This window comes from Bombus terrestris, chromosome 12 (assembly GCF_910591885.1).
Source record: "Bombus terrestris chromosome 12, iyBomTerr1.2, whole genome shotgun sequence".
Classification (NCBI taxonomy): domain Eukaryota; kingdom Metazoa; phylum Arthropoda; class Insecta; order Hymenoptera; family Apidae; genus Bombus; species Bombus terrestris.
The window spans coordinates 9,971,797-9,989,915 of NC_063280.1; the positions used below are offsets into that span (position 1 = coordinate 9,971,797).

General features: G+C 41.7%; 1 protein-coding gene across 5 annotated transcripts in view; it reads left to right on the forward strand.

The window, feature by feature from the left end:
- The window catches only part of LOC100643056 (amyloid beta A4 precursor protein-binding family B member 1-interacting protein), a 152,988-nt gene that overhangs the window by 119,791 nt on the left and 15,078 nt on the right, over positions 1 to 18,119 (forward strand). For 4 of the 5 annotated variants that reach the window (XM_003399650.4, XM_020865702.2, XM_012314846.3 and 1 more), the window contains one exon: positions 5,177 to 5,276. In XM_003399650.4, coding sequence (XP_003399698.2) covers positions 5,177 to 5,276 — 100 coding nt within the window. Of the gene's footprint in view, positions 1 to 5,176; positions 5,277 to 17,498; positions 17,999 to 18,119 lie in introns of those variants that run through there. The other variant, XM_012314847.3, reaches the window with a different exon arrangement.

Here is an 18,119-nt window from a genome sequence, read left to right on the forward strand (position 1 = left end):
GAAGCAGAGAAATTTACATTTGATTGGGTAGATCGCTGAGTTGGCGCTTCTTATGGTTTCATATGGCTTGGTCGAAAACGGTCCCATGGCATGGGATAAAGGACCGTAGGATAACACGCGAGGAATAAGAGAGGAAACGAGCAAAGAGGGAGTCGTAGAAAGTTTGAAGATGAAATTATGCATGTATTAGGAGACTATGGTTAAGCGGGTTCTCTCAGGTGGAACGGGTTCCTAGAAATTGTAACTCGCCAGCGATTTCCTCTATACTCTCTGTGAACGCGTAGGATTATGCTTTCCGAACCGGTTTCCGCATTTAAAACACCAGGTTACGTGTAATGCGCGACCATCTCGCGGAAAGTTGGCCTGAATCAACGAAACACCGACAGAAGACGCGGATTCCTAAAGCGTGCAACTTTGTATCCAATGGATCGATTAACTCTCTCGTTGGATTTCGTGTTAAAAGCGCTTACTTACGAAATATATAACTTAGAGTTGCTTTGAAACGTTCAGTTTATAGGTACAGGAATGAAACCTCTACGGTTTGCTCTTCTCAAATTTCAATATCGCTAAAGCTTCGTTAGACCAATTCGAATGTTTTATCGTCAGATTTTCATATCATTACCCTCTCAAATGCCACTAGTACCTTAATATTCTCATAAATATCCCAAACGGGAATAACGCAACGAAATTGGATACAACGACCTTTATATCGTTGCGGTAAATTTCGGGGTTCAAGAAAATGTCGGGGAACATCGTATTGGCACGAGATGCTGTTCCAACAGAGACAGCCAAAAAGGGAGAGGTTTCTTCGGGGATTCTTCCAGACGGGGACAAATCACGTATTTTTCTCGCGCAACCCAGTGTCTCTGTGTCCTGAGCCAAGAAGAGGATTAAATACACTCATGGTATTTTTTCCCCTTCGTGGCAACGAATTCTAACGTCGTACGCCGGACTTTCTCCGTAACGTGACTCCTATACCTCCTTATTTCAACCCCTTAATCCGACCTTAAGCCGGGTGAATACGATAATTTAGAATTCTTCGATCTTCCAGATACGACTTCGACCTCCTACGAGCTTTCTTATGTTGTCAGCCAAAGTAAGGATAAAAGATTCCTCCAAAGGGTAGATACCCCATTTCTTCTCTGGTCTTAAGCGTCAATAAGGGTGGTAGAAGATGTTTAATATTAAGTTGGCACGTCAGGCGCATACAGACGACACCTGCATTTCCTCGAGGGTTGTTTCGCTCTCGCACATGGGTGACAGGCTTATTTCCGGACAATTTTACGGCTGTCCTAGTGGAACATGTTTCTTACTTAAACTCGACAGTCGATGCACCGAAATATTCTACGGTCGTGATGAATGCGGTATCTGCAATATCCGCGATAGCTTCCATTGACTGCGTCCATGTCGATTAATCATTCCAGCGAATCGAATGGCTATGGACATTCGCCTTTGCGTTAATGCTCGCCGAGGCAGATGGCAATTAAAAGCGACTGACAGAGTGGTATCTTTATTTTTCGTTAATTAGGCTTGTGATGAGAGGTATTAGGGTGTAGATTGTTTTTTCCGTCTTACATCTTCGAACGTAAAAATTTCTCGTAACTTCATAACTATTCGCGATCACTGATCAGGTTAATTGAAAGCAAAAACATTTGCTCGCGACGAGAAAAATTATGGATTCGGCGCCAACGCGAGTTTGAAACAGCAATCACGACGCCATAAAAAAAGAAATGGAATCTGCACGATCCGATGCAAGTTGCGCGAACCATCGTCGGAAGCGTGTTCTCGAAACTTTTTTAACCGTTCTTTCCAGTCGTTTGCTCGCGTTGTTTGCACGATGTTACAGCTGTTTCTTTGAGAGACCGTTTCAGCGTGAAAAGTTTCTCGCCCGAGTCGAGAGAAACAACCCGCGTGATATCGTTCGTCGGTTGAATCGAGGAAAGTTCGATCCTCGGCTGTTGAGTTTTTATCGCCGAGCGATAAAGCTCGGGCGAAGAAAGGTTCTCAGTGAGAATAAATTGACGGCAAGCGGCCTTTCTCTCCTTTGGCTTTTTCGTCGGGAAAAAGCACGAGTCCTCGAGAGGGTAGTGTTGTAAAAGGCCAAGAAAGCGTAGTCGACTCGAGTCGAGAGTAAACTCGTACTTTGCGCGGGTAAACCGACACTCGGCCGAGTGCGAGCTTTCTGCTCTTTTCAACTCGCGTTCCGTCGCCCGAAAGAAACCCCGTGGCCATGAAAAATGTAAGGTCGCGCGCACCCCGTGCCGCGTACAAATTATTTCATCATCGGCGGAGAACGTCTCGAGGGGATATTTCGTGGCCTCTAGAGGACGGTTCCTGCGTCCTTCGCTTGTCGTTTATAGGCTTTCGCCTCGTAAACCTGTTCGTTTCGGCTAGAGACATTTTCATTATTTGCAACTACGAAAGATAGATTTGTTTAACGTTGATCGCGGTGGTGTTAAGATCAAGATGCCCGACATTTTTTTTGCCTGAAAAAAAAGTAGGGATTGAAATGGATCGTCGATGTTCTTTAACCTGTCAAGTGTTGTACACGTTGTTTCATTTCTGTCGAAGCAAGATACTAAACCATCTCGTCTACAAATAAACCGATAATCCAGAAAGGAACACGATACTTCAAAACCAGCATAAATTAGACGAACATGTATCACCACAAACGTTATCGTTTGAAACATACGGTATCATTCTGGTTGGGATAGTTCAGAAACTTGATTCCTTGACTGTTTCGAGGACGTTAACCGACGGATAAGATCCCAATCGAGCGATTTCCTTGCTCTCCCGTTGTTTCACTCCCACGCGCGCTCGCCTCATCGCTCGCTGATCGATTAACTTCTCAGCGAGGGAATCGACGTAGGAATCCTGGGAGAAATTCGTTCTCCGCTATCGCAGCGTGGTATCTGACCCCGTGAACGTCAATAACACGGCTAAATATCCGTGACAATGGTCCGCACGAGATACGACCAACGTAACCGTCCACGAGTTTCGCGTTACAGGAAGAGTCGACTTATCCGGTCGAATCTAATTGTTGTGCCTGATGGCCGAATGGTGGTTACCGGGTCGTTCACCACGTTTACACCCACATTGCGTTTACCAGCTCGACGGGAGAAGCCATCGCTGTAACACGCGTCCCTCTATATTCTCGAGAACGTAAGCCCTAGCGATTTATTGGGTTTGATGCACCTCGCTGAACTCGAAAATGAACAGTTCTCTCTTTTAACGGTTAGTTTGTGTGTCTCGTTTTTTCTCCGTGATAAACATTTTTTGGTGTTCGATATAGGTTCTTCGATTAATCGACGTCGAAAATAATTCCCTGACATTCACGCAAAGAACGATATAAAAGAGTACGAAACGAAAAGCTCGTAATTCGCCTATGACACGTAGGATGAAAGGTGTAATTTGATTTGCAAGCAGATTTGAAAGATCTCTTTCGCCAATCGCGATCCACTTGGTAAAGTGTCATCAAGCATTCTAAGCAATGCCACGCCAGTTTCACCCTGTCGTTTACAAGTCACCCCGTGTTTCCAGTCGCTTCAGCTATTCAGCCATCGAAGAATCGCCGATACAGCGTCCCATGAGATCCTATGTGCCCTCCGGTCACACAGCTAGAGAGAGCCAGGTCGTGGAGAGAGGAGAGGGATGAAGAGAGGCGATCTATCAGGCGTAGCGAAACGTGTACACGAGGTACACACGGCGAGCCCAGTTTTCTCCTATCCGCTGGAACGTTTTACGTTCCTGTGTTTGTGTGTATGTGTTCACGTTGTGTATGTGTACGTGGCGAAGCCGAAGGCATTGTGTGTTCACCGTGTGGAGCTGTTGCTTGATTAACCGCCGTAGAACGCCGCATGTACATACACGGCCGAGCGGGCAACTCGGTTCTCGCATTATTTACGGTTAATGGTTCAAAACGCGGAAGTCCGCTGGCTGTGCGCCACCGCGAGAGAAGCGCTGGCCGGACCTCTTCCTCAGAGAACGCCACTTTTTCAAAATCTTCTGCCAGTCGCGATGTTGTAGATCGCGTGGAAATTGCCCAGAATTGCTAAGATGTTCCTTATTACCGAACAATGGGATATTCTGCGTTCTAAGTGGCAGAATATCAATTATTCGCAATCCAATTGTTATTTCCATTATAGAAATTGCAACCCACCATACAATTTTCAAATAGAGTGGCATTCCAAAGTAAATTTCTGGTTGCTCGATGTCGACGGCCGCTGGAAACGGAAGCACAAACTTCTCCTGCGCAAACATCCCTTTAAGAGGCAAGTTTCGCCACCTTCGGGCTACGATACACAGATACACAGCACCGTCTCGTCGTTATCATTGCATGCACGCGTCTGCAAAACAATCGAATATCTGGAAGTCTTCCAGTTCTCCCTTTTCCACCCTTCTCGGCAACTTCGACAGTACTTCGCTGCTAACAATTCCTATTTCGCCCCAAAGCGTCGAATCAGTCCTACGGAAACGTCCTTGGAGCGCGCGTTGAAATTTCGCCGCGTTCACCGATCTCGCGAAATTGATCGCGGAACAATGCGAGATCATCCGTAGGAAATTGGGTGAGCGACTCCGCGGTTTCACGTAAATCGCATTTCCAGCCGAGTTAGAGACGTAAAAGGATCTCGAGCGGATTATCGATCGATCGTGTTGCAGCAAGAAGTGTCGGTAGACCGCGAGGAACTACGGATTCAGCTCGCGTTTGCGCCTCTATTTCTGTTACAGAGGACTCATCGTGCTGTTTCCTTTATCGGACGTGCTTGCGTTATCGACACCGTTTCTAGGGTGGTAAATGATTTATTTCTGTATGTTCAGCCAACGGCTGTGACTTGGACATAGCTGGAAAAGAACTTTCGACGCTCTTTTTCTGAAATGAATTACGCTTGGGAAAGTTTGGTGGGGAATTTTTCGATGATGTCTCTTTGATCAGAATTGGTGGCGTTGGCCGTAGTTTTACTGTTTCAACGATACCTATACTTGTAATGTATCATTGTGATTTGATCGATCGATTGTACAACCTGTATACCGTTTAATGTTAATATTACAAAATATCGAATACAAAGTATTTTTTCTCAAAGCAGAAAATCTTTAAAACTTGTTTATTCAACAGTTTCTATAAATAACAACGCTAAAATAAATAAATAACTAACGTTTGAATAAATTTATGTTGCAGGGTCTGGACAATGTGAGCTCAGCGACCCTCAGGCCTTTCAACTCGGACATCAACACACCGAGAATCGATAGCTATAGGTTCTCCATGGCAAATCTGGAAGGTGAGCTATCTTTTTTATACCCAAAATTCTCAATAGATATCGATCGTTCCGTCTCGATGTAATTTCCGCGGCTGTGACATTGCACCGTTCTAAAAAACGTTTCCTTCGGGACAAAAAATCCGACTTCCTCCTTTGTTCAATACCGTGAACGTCCGTCCATGTTCATACACAACCTGTGTCTCGTATCTAGGACAGTTTTTCTAACGTTCCACCCTCCTCTATTTCGTGCTTCGTGAATAAACGGACGGGACATCGCGCACAAAAGAGACGTTTCATCCCGCGAGATTGTGGCGTAGCATTTTTTTTACCCTCGGAAACACGCTCGTGGAACCCAAAGAAAACGACGATGCTTTCGTTGATCTTACTCTCTGATTAAATCGGCTGTTGGTGGCGTGCAAATATCCCTCCACTAATGTACGTGAAACCGAGTCGACGGCAAATGAGTTTTTCTGTGGACAAAGAGGGGACGCATCGGTAAAGAGCAATTTCCGGTGTTTTATTGCACCTTGTGCTGCGATTTCGTGGCGGTGCGGCGACGCGACGAAGAATCTGATCGGACACGATGATCTTATCGTCGATAAAAGCGTTTCGAGATCGTAAATTACATGGCTATTGGAAAACTTGAACGTTAAATGACCGTTTAGGTTAGAGGATTTAATAATTTGCTACGGACGATGAGTAAGACGTCGTTTAATGTTATCGAAAGTTTTTGACCGTCGGTTACTTTGAAAGTAAAAGTGGTGAAATTAAATTCAGTCGTGGGTACGAAGCTTTTAACTAAAGAAATCGTATTGAAGTTACACATAGTTGTTTAATATTAAACGTCATTGTATGGTAAGATTGTAAAAAGTGCTATATTTTGAACTTTATATGTATATACTTTTTTCTTTTTACACATTACGAGCCCCCTGTGCATTTTTATGTCTTTACATAAACGAATTCCCATAAACGAATAAAAATGCGCAGTCCATTGATTACTAATTCCTTTCACTCGACTCTTTTTACTATTCCTCTCGACAGAGTCGTAAAAACGTAGGAGGAATTGAAAAGCGAAGAAATATTCCTATTTCCCCAGTGTGTTTCTTTGAGTGCCACAAACGTCTAGTAAGCAGGCTGAAGCGTAGAAAATTCGACGCTGGTCGAACGTGATGCCTGGTTCGGTGGTGGCTCGAATCGCCGGTCACGTCGTCTCCTGCGGCGATTCTGCGGCAACGGCAGCTGCAACTGCAACGGCATCGAGCCTCGCACCTACACCACGCGCTTTATCTTAAATCTTTTGAACTAGCTCCAACCTCTGCGTCGCGCCACGAGAAAAATCCCTGCCTCGTCGTATCAGCGAATTTATGCTCGATAGTGCCGCATAGCAGGCTCTAACCGCACGGTGTGCGCGCCCGATAGTCTGAAAAATCCTGTACCATGCTTGTATCTCGGCATCGCACCCTCTTCCTCGCCTCCGGCTTTGAAAAACTCTGCCCTCTTTTCGGTCGTTCCATTAATTTGCTTCTTTTGGTTGTTCAATTTAACTTTATTGCTTGGTGGTTCTGTTTTGTTACGGGTATTTCCGATTTTTCATTTTTTTTAAGACACTGTTCAGGATAAATATGAATTATTTCATATTTTATTTGAACACTACGTGATTGATTTTAAAGAGCAGTATTATTCAAGGTTTTAATACGTTTTTCTATCTTGAACGTTCTTTAGTTACAATTTTTATACTCTCTCGTCCAAAATGACCTATAATACCTCGTTAAAAATCGTTTTACATTACCCAAGTACTTGTTTGAAAAGCGTAATAACGATAGTACTTCACGGAAGTACGATAATTCACGTTAAAACCTTTAATTATAGAAAAGAGGTGAGAGCGACACGAAGAGGATGAGTACTGCAAAAGTTTAAATACGTGCGTTAAAAATACGTTAAAAATGTACGCGTTGAAAGACGAAGTAATTTATAAAGTGACAGTAGAATCTGCTCCTGGGAATTGATACGAGCGTGTGTGTTTTAATTAATGTACACTCGGATTGAAATCGGAATTACCACGGCAGTTTCATTACCGCGATGCAATAATTTCCACTTTTAATCCGTTCTTTCTGCCTTTTCCGTTTTCCGAGCTTTCGCTTTCTTTCAGTCTTTTTACTCTTCGCACTTTAATTATTCCTTGAACTTTCATTCGCACCTCGTTCAAAGGGCAAGACACGGTTTTATGGCGATCGTGAAACGTTCTCAAACCAATTTGATAAACGTAGTCGAAATCACGTTTAAACGAATAAAATTATAGCGATTTCATTAATTTATCTCGTTAATGTAAAATGTCGATTAAAACGTCGTTATTGTATCTGAAACTGTTTACCTGTATATAAATTTTAATTACCAATTAACACCATCGGAACGTATAATTACCTGTGACTAAGTTTTATTCGACATGTAAATTATTCAACGTTTCGCAGGATCGTGTTCGAATTAATTTATGTTCAAATTTATTCGATCTATTCTTAAGCTGTCTCGCTGTATCTTACATACGTAATTTAAAAACACGCTTCATTCGTGGTTGAACTTTTGGTTACCCGCAGCTATCCTCTTTATTAAGGATCCTTGCTTCTTCCCTCGCAAAGTAAACGCGCAGTGAAAAGAACCGACACAAAAGAGGCTCGAAAGAAGCCAAACGTGTGCTCAAAGGACTAATGACTGTTGCGTTCGGCTCGAGACAGGACAGTAGGGGGTAAAATTGGTAACTTGACGAAACTCAAGGAAGGCAAGTCATGAAAAATTAATCCCTATTTTTTATTCATTCAAACTTCCTTCTACTTCGCAGCAGGCACATACCATTATGGCTTGTGTTTTATCGTTTACCTCTTTTCTATTTATATTTATGAGTGAAGTAAATCGATTTTTTAAACTTTAATTTTGTTGGTACGAATAAGAAGTAATTTTACGATCGTCTCATTCTCGTTTCTAAAACTAAATTTCGTACCTTGGTCCCGTTTCTTTAGTCGCTCGTTCGTAAACACGTAAATTTGCATAAACATCCGCAGTTTAATCACGATCGAAGAAAAGTATGAAACGCGAACGTGTACCAGGAAAATTGCACGCTCAGTTGTTCGTTGCGATCCGGTATCTTCGCGGAGGATTGCCGTGGCATCTCTAGAGGGACAGGCTACGATCGAGTTGTAAAAATCGCGAACAGCTCGGGACTTGCATTCAATTACAGCGACGTAGCCTCGCAGAAATTTAATCAATCATCTCGCGACGCATTAAAATAGCCCAAGTGCATACTACGCTGGCGTCGTTTCATATCTTCCGTCCGTTTTCCTCTCCCGGACATTCTGCATACGCCTATAACGAAATTCTAAGTTAATGATGTTAAGTTCGCAACGGTTGTACTGCGACGAAATCCGCGCAATTTGCATCGTTTCGGAATATCCGTCGTAGCCCTATCGCTTCGGTAAATGTTGTGGCACCGAATTTAATCTCGTTGATGGACGCTTGAAGAGCTTTCAGTTGAGAGGTAGAAGTTTCGATGGCAAAGAAATCGAAAGGAAGCTTTTAGAGTAATCTAAATTTTGCAAATTTAATAAAAAAGTTATATGAAACGTTCTATGTCATGATCGTGGCAGTGCATCGATTTAATAATTTAAAATATCGCATTTCATACATATGAGATATTTGAATAGTTGGAGAAGTGGCATAAAATATTTGTGAAGCGAATTAATTAATTTCAAGAAGACAGCCGTCATAATTTAAATTGAAGATAATCGTGCTCGCCGTGTGATCGCGTATCGCACTTATGCACGCGTTTCTTATCTCTGTATTACCCGATATACTTCAACGGATGGTTTTACGATATCGCGGCGATCATAAAATCTCTTTATCAACGCGCTTTTACGGAGCTCTCACGGAACGACCATCGGCACTTTCGATCGTCGCGATCTCTGCTCGCTTATCATCTCGTAAAAGCATTCTCATCGAATAGAAAATAAAACCTTGCAGGGAATTTCGTCTTCCTTTGCGTCATCAAATATTTTATCTGTAGCGCGAGGGCAATGTGATCCTCGTGCGAGATTTGGTAAGTGCGATAAATATACAACAGTCTGATATACCGCGAATGTTATGTTTCAAAGATGAAACGACTTTTGGGCAATTTAACTGCCTGAAAAATATGGATGTATCGTAAGATCTCCTAAATTTGATAGTAATTAACATAAGGACGTGTTTAAATTTTTAAAACCTTTCAAGTGTATAATAAAATTTTGTTGTTATTTATCGGAATTTAAAAAGCTCAGCAGAAACTCTACTATAACAGAGTTGCCAAAATATTGACACTAAGCTTCTCTGCAATGTGCAAATATCGCAAAAATATCCGAGTAAAATTCATTTCTGCGTTGTGTATCTTTGCCGGATAAGTTTTATTTGAAGAACGGAGGAGAACGGACGCATACGAGCTAATATTGATGCAAATTTTAAATAGTCTAGCCGGATGCATTCGCTGAAGAGCAACGAGCGATAATAAAACAGGTAAAATTCATTTCCTATAAAGCACACGAAATCAAGCGAAAAGGTTTAATGCAACCAGTCAGGTATCGTTCTTCGTGCCGATCTACCTAATAATTTTGTTGTCCACTATATTAGATACAATATGTTTGGGCGTTTCCTCTTATCGTGCGTAGCCAGGAACTAGCGTAACTGATACAGGAAACAATTAAGTTTTTAATGACTTCTCTATGTTACGCGCGATAAAAACGATCAATCGATGCTGAAAAATTCCATATATGTTCGAACGATGTGGTAAAAGCGTTGGTTGAATACATTTGGTGATATTTCAGAGTTTTAAAAGCTTTAGGTGAATAAAATTTATACAGCATTTTGAAGCGAAATGTATTTTCAATCAAGTTTTCGCGACTCTTTTACGATTGAAATTCTAAATTAAAAATTAAATCGTTAGTTGAATTTTAAAGCATTTTGGTAAAATTTCTCGACGTATATTTTACGGTATTATGGAACAACGGGTGTAAATATTGGACCTTCAATCTTTTTTTTATTTTAACGTGAAATTAATGGATAATATAATTTACAAAAGTTTGTTTTCATATTATTTATTTTATTCTTATTGGTATTTCTTTATTATTCTTGTAGCTAAATAGAACATAGCGTCTTGTGTACTTCGTAAAATAATTTTCATCGGATTACAAACAATACGTATAGAACAATCAAATTGATTAGTCGACGTTTATCTGTTTGGAGCTATAGAAACGAATGAAATGTTGCGACCTCGGAGAAAGATTCGAGAATACGGATTTTTACGCCATTCAAAATATCTCCATTGCGCGTTCTAAAGAAAATCCCTGCTCTCCTAGCTCGTTAATTTATTCTCTTTGACAAATTGTTTCTTCTTAGTCGAGAACGAGTATCCTGTGGGAAAGGTTGCGGCAGAAATTGCCAGAGGCCACGAGGCTGAACCGGTCGTATTAGGTTCCAGCCTCTTCTGACGAATAATGTCGCGAGTTTATTTCACTGTCACCCCCCGTGCCGCGGCATAATTCACCCCGCGGATTTTATTACGGTTCCAAGACACGGTTTTCTTACCTTCGCGAGGGTGAATTTATTCTTTGAACCCCAGAAACAGGGTTGGGGCCGTGGCACGCGATCAACGTCGTGTGCGTGAAATTGAGAAATGAAAAAGGAACATTCGGCGAATGTTTCTGAGCGTATTAATTGTGCCTCGACGTAAAGAAAACAAATTCAGAGAAATAATGTGTGTCACGTGTTATTAGAATACTGTGCGGAATTTCCAAAAAAAAAGAAGTTAATTATACCTGTCCATTTTTCTAGCGTTATTAAAATCTATTTACCAAAGTAATTACGCTAAATATCACGGTGATGGCGATGCATTAATCGTGACGCGCGTCCTCGTGATCCGAGGGTTACACGATCGTCGGGAAGATAACACTCGTACGGCATCGTCGGTGAAAAAAATTACATGCCGCCCAAACGTGCGAGAGAAACTCGCCAGAGAGAAAAATTATTACTGCAGATTAGTCCAGCCTGCCTTCTTACGACAGACCTAAAGTGACTGTCATTATATTTCACGGCAATGCTGTAGCCTGATTAACGAGTGCTCGTGCGCTCGAGCCACCGCAGCTGTTTTATCGCGCACACAGCCTTAAGGTTCTTACTCTGTCGCGTTTAACCTAATTACATACTTTCCTCGGGAGGTATGATCTTCGTGCTAGCGCGACGATCTGTTTAATTGCACGAAAAAATTCATCGTTTCCCGTTAGACCACTCGTAGTCGCATACTCCGTGTCCACGCTCGTAGCTTGTCTAGTGTGAAATTATACGTCATTTTCCCCTGGCGATTTTTGCATTGTGATATAAATTCGTATATTTAGACTCTAGTCGTAATTAAAACAGTATGATATACGACGGGAAATAAAATGTATATCTATCGTCGTATTTTGGTTTCACTTAAAGTTAACGTTAAATATCTATTTACATGTTTTTCGTTGTTGCAAAAGGGAAGAAAAAAAACACGTTAACGTTAAAAAATCCTATTTACTGTTAACACCGGTAGTTTAAAGTTTCTTTAAAATTGCAAAGAAACATTTTAACGATTCCTCGAGTTACATACCAGACACGCAGCCTCAATTTATTTATCCTTGCTAGAAGTCACGGTTAGCTTCACGATCGTCAAGTCAAGTTTCCCGACGTCTTCAAACGTCGTTCGTGCCACGTTCTCTCGTGCGTGCACACGCAACACCGAAGGTTGCACTTGTGTGTACAGTGCATAAGCCGGACTTAACAAAACGTGGGGCCGTTCGTGACACAAGGCGGGGCTCATTAGTTAATTAAACAAACGTGTGGGTCACGTGCGGACCATCGAAGGTTACAGGCCCCTTTTGTTAATTTGCTGCCTTTGCTCGTTTGCACGCTTACACGCGGTTCATTTTTGGCAATGATTTCTAACGCGAACGTATGCGTAACCGTTTTCCGTGAAATTTGCTCGATGTCTCTCCTTTAAATAATAATTCGCGCGAAGAACTATTCCGAGAAGATTAAGAACGAAAAATATAAAGAACCATGGCAACGTGATTGATTTGAATGTTGAAGTTACTTAGTACTCGTACATAGTATAAGAATATTTTGATGATATTTTAAAGAAATATTTTAAAAGCATTCCGATGCAAATATCGAAGGGGAATAATAAAAGTTAGTGTTAAAAAAAGGAGATTCTTTGTGAAAGACGAATTTTTGAAGCACAGTTTGCTGGTAAAATTTATGTTATTTTATAGACAGAGATTTACTACAATACTTTCACTATCGGAAGTTAAAAAACCTACGACAGAACACAAGAGTCAATTGGAATATTCACTTCCTCATAGCGTTGCATTAAATGTAAATTTTACAACGATAAAGCGAAATTGACGTTTGAGTCGTATGGTTCGTTCTTGGAAAAAGCCTCTTCGTCTCTAGAAACGCAATTATTATTCTTCTCTTGGCACATCCCATTGTCGGTTTTCGCGGTGACGGAGCAATCATCGTCGATGACACCACGAATCAATCCATAGGCTGCGAATTGTCGCGATAATTGCAACACGAGGCGTATACGCGAACGGCTCCGCTTTCATCGCGACGGTCGTTCGCCTCGTGCGACGTATCGGCTGCCAATTAAGTCCGATAGGAAATTGTTGTTGGTATTTTGCAAAAAATATCGCCGTGTCAGCGTGTACTTTGTCACGCGTGACCGCCATGCGAAGCGCTTCTATTCGTTTACACGCGACAATAATTCCGACGGCTTCGTTTTCCTTTGTCATTTCTCTGTCATTTCTCATGAAACGTGTAGCGATAATAAAATTGAAAGTAAATAGAAACATTCGTTATGCTAGGAAAACGATTGGTTAAAGTAGCTAGAGTTTAATGCAGTTTTCTGTCGAGATTTGCAATTTTTGTCTGGTTAAGTACAGTTATTTTTTGATACAAGATAGAGATTTTCAATAATCTACGATAATCTGTACTTCTGTACGTTCTATTGAAATACTCGGCAAAGATCTGACGGTAAGAAATATCCAGAATTTTCCTAGCTCGTAGGGAAATCGTAAAAGAAAAGCCACGTCGGCCCATTTCAAGCGAACTTGGCTAACAGCGCGACGAAATCGCCCGATAGCATTATCAAAACGTTAATTACTTGCGAGCCGTGGCTCGTTGCTGCTGCTATCTATGCAGAACGATCGACCTGTCCGAATTATCGCGTGGTTCGTCTGCGTTCCGTGCGCGGTTTCAATGGTAATAAGCTCGACGTTCGAAGAGCGAACGCCGTGCTATAGAAAAGCGATGAAATAGATGCGAAATAAATGACCGGTGCAAATTTCCCTCGATAGAAAGCTGGATGAACGTTGAAGCGTGACGATGTGAAATAATTAATCAACGAGAAAGAAGAAAAAAGAAACGAAGAGAGAAAAAGTGTCCCTTTGTTCGATTTTCAACGTCGAATTCGTCGCCTGAAGCACGCTCGACTCGGGCGCTCGATTATTCGCCCGGCATTGTTCGATTTGCGTCGCTCGAATCTCGATGAAAATACGCTTTAACGCATTTCGAGCGTTAAACGCACTCTCGGCCTCTTTTCGAGCGGTTTGCGCTTATAAATATCGCGAATTATTGAAATACACGCGAATCGACGATTGTTGCGAAGTTCGAGTTATAGTCGATCGCTGAACGATCGAAATTCTTTTGTTTACGTACTGTACGTGTTACGTAAAACATTCTGAAATTTCATTAGCAACTGTAATGAGACCACGACTGTCATGATCGTATTGGTGCAATTAATACACGTAACATCGACGCGAAACTTCCAAATTGATAAAAAATTGTACACCTTGTCATAAAAATACGCAACACAGACGGAGTCGCAAAAAGCTTGGTAATTTTATCGCAATTCGTCACATATCGAATTTTTTCGCTCGATCTGCCAGTTGCAAGCGAATTAATCGTTTCCGAACCATGATGAGATAACACGGGAATACCGGTTTTCTCCGTACAATTGGTTAAATATGACGCAGCTGCGGCGTCAGATTCAGCGTCAATAAAAAGGTACGGCAAAGGTTATCCACGTTCTCATCAACACCCGTCGAATAGAGCGCTTAGGAGTCGCAGTTCCATTTTCTTCCATCTATTTCTTTCTTTCGCCTCCCTCAGAAAGGTCAATTGGAGCCCCAAAGCGGTCGAAACGATCTGCTATATTTGCCGTCTCAGCTAATTAATTTATTAATTATCAACGTTTAATCGTTGACGCGTGCTCCGTCTAACTCTTTAGAAGAGATATTGCGTAGACGTAATAAAGAATGAAGAAGAAACAATACTTTTTAGGTAGGAAAACTTTTTGTTTGTTTCCGTCATTTGTACAAGCCTCCCCGATGTCACTTCGTTCGATATAATTCCTAATTAACGACGTACTATACGTGAAAATTACAATTGAAACGATTCGAATTCCGTTTCATTGATGGAACACTGATTCACTTGATTTTCTTGAAATCGAAGCTATTAACGAAACGAAGTTCAAACGGATGAATCGCGCCAGCTTGAACTACTTAGATGCGAACGCAAAACTGAACGGCGTATTCTGATAAGCGTAACAGATTTATAGAAAGTATTGCGGTATCGTTCGATAAAATTAACGAGTCTCTCGCGGGTGGATCAAGGGGTCAGACGCTGATTGTCAGCCGACGCCACTATGGAAAATGCGATTTTCGTCGATGAAAGATAGTCACAAAGAAAGTTGCGAGGAAATATTAGTCGTCAGAGGAGACGTGCAAGCCGAATGATTTATGCGGTTCGATTAATCTGGGTTACGCGTTTATCGCTCGCTTTGCGTATTCGCATAATCGACAGGGGTGAACGAACCTCAGGCTCGATCGCAATCGTATTGCTCGTCCGTACGTTGTCGAGGAGAGAACGAAAAGTACTGAAAGAACTAGGTTGGTCAAAGTATGATAAGAGTATCGATGAATTTACCGTGATAACTGGACTGTCGGTATTTATGCAATTTTATATTCTTATGAACTCGACTAAAGAAATGGAACCCAAGTACCCGCTAAATATTACAATAAATATTTTATTTTCAATATTTTCTATCCTTACGCATATTATGTGCTTTCCATAGATTTTTTTAACTCTTCGATTTTCAAAAAATCCGTGTACCTTCACAGTCTAACTGATAGAATTATTCTAAGAATTTGCGATCTAGAAGAATTGAATTGTTTGATATCTGTTTGCGTGCAGCTCTATAAAGTAGTAAGTGTTTGAGTAAATAATAGAAAGATAAGAGAATCAACGATGACTATGATTTTGTTACTGGGACGAGAAAGTCGGCATTGTTTAATATTTTCGTAGTGATTGAACATATTTGCAGAATCTTTAATTACACGCATTCCCTAAACATTTACAATCGTTAAATTCGTAACTTATTTGAGGTATATCGAATTTACAAATTAACTGAAAATATATACGTCTATAGGAAACGTCTCGCATGGTAGCTACGCAGTTTCGTCGAAGAAAACCACGCGGAACAGACGAATGTTACGTAAAGCGCATAGAAAATGTCGATACCGCTGTTCGAGGCTCGTTTGAACGAGAAAGGGAAGAAGAAGCTCTGACACGGTCGCAAGACGGCGATAACAGTATCGAACCGCATTAATCACCGTCCACCCTTTGTTTCCTCCGTTGTTCCCGACACGTTTGACACGCTGGAACTCGGTCCTGGCGGCACGAATTACAACGCGAATTAGTTGTAAATCCAACGGAGAAACGATCCACACGAGCGTTGCGTTGGATGGCGTCGATTGTAATTTATCAAATCGCCCGTTGGCGCCCACACTTCAATCAATACGAATCTTCTGCCCGGTCCGTGAACTCTCTCGTTCTCCGTGTCGACTGTGTCTGCTTCTACATACGCGGCAACGAACGAAGCTCATCCATGCACACCGCCTGAAGAGTGCAATTTAATCGGCTTGAACGACGTTTCCCTATTTCCGAGTAATTCTCATCGTATAATCGTCTGATCATTGCGTTGAGAAAACTGGGACGATTAGATCAGACGATTCTCGAAGATCGACGGACGTCGATTATCGATGATATTGGTTGTGATATTAAAATAATATCGAAAGGTGAATGAACTTGTTATACAACCTAATAGTAACTGTCAGCGAAACTCTCGTTTGGTATAGAAACTTGTCGAGGCGTATTCTTGCGTTTGAGGGAATTTGTCGGTTGCTGGTGAAGCGGCAGGGCGTGGGTGGAGTTTAAAGTAATTAGGAAATTGAGTTTCCGCGTGCTTATAGAGTATGGGTGCGAATATTAAAGGAACAGAAGTACTTAATGCAGAAAGTTTTTGTTAATTAGGAAAGCAGAAGTAGACATTCCGGTTATGGCACCAAAGGGTGTTTGTTTCGACGTAGCTTTGACTTTAAAAACACTTTCCATTGGAGAAGGAAGTTGAGAATTTATAAATGCTGGACATTTGCTTGTAATTTTCGAAGGAAATATATGGGTATGTTCACTTCCTCCTTTAAACGTAAATACAGTGAAAATATCAGTTTTATTCGATCAGATCGTAGTTGAGATTACAACTATAAATTGATCCGCTTAATAAAGTGGTTATCGTACAACAGCTTTCACGGGCTGTTACATTTTATGCCGTGCTATAAAACGTATTAGCACTTTCACGTTCGGTGATTCTTAGTTACATTTGATCAACGAATACAATACGAATCACGACTCAATGAAATGCGGAGAATATTAAATCAAAAGACTGTAATCCTTAAACGAAAGATTGACATCGCTCAAGTAACGATCCGAAGAACCAGACTCGGCACGGCAATATTAAATTCGATTCAAAAGAATCGGAACGTGTGACCATTTTTAATTCTTAATCTCCGTTTCAAAATTCACTAATTCATAATTTATACCACACTCCTCCTCTTTTCTCTTTCCTCCTTGGTGCTTTCGTTCAAGCCAATGATCGCGTGAAATAATTTTTAACGCTAATAGGCAGCCTAATGGACGTTTGCGTAATTCTCTGTGCACGTCCAACCCTCTTTACCGCGGCGGAGACATACCACGTACGAGCTGCGAGGCTACACCTACACGCAAGCGTGGAGCGCGTCCGCGCGGAAAACTCTCGAGGCAAGAGGCAAGTGTGTTCACCTTAAGGCCTTTAGTCGAGCGCCGTCGCACGCGCCGTAAACATCATGCGTTTGTGTCGCGAATCTCGTGGTCTGTTGCCCCTTCCGTACCTCGATTATCTCGCGTAATCCTCTCGGTATCGATCGTTGATACACTTGGACGCGAAGCTTCGTCGATTTCTAATCTTTGCGTTTAATTCCGCGCGATAATAAATCACGTTCTTGCCAAATTAATCGAATTAACAGCGTGGTCGAAACTTTTCTTTCGCCAGTTTATATCGAGTGCTTGATAAACCGATCAATTTGTGAACCACAAGATACTACAAAGATTGCTGGCTGTTTATAAACAGCGATCAGTAACCTGGAGTGTTGACAACGTTACGACCCTGTACATACGTAGTACGAGAAATTTGTTCCTTGTTTTGTACCATGGATTTCATGGATTTTAGCCGCTGATCGACTTTGACGAAAGGATATCGTTCCTTGTCGATCGAAACATGCTCGCGAATTTCGGAAGCAACGAGAGTATACTGGGTTATCTGGCCAGCAAAGGTACGTTGGCTCACGTTATATCCAATTAAGGATCTTTAGATTAGAGATGATCGCTCGCAGACGAACGCTGAAATTACACACTTGGCTTTGTCCGCGTGATAATACGCGAGAAAGCAGATAG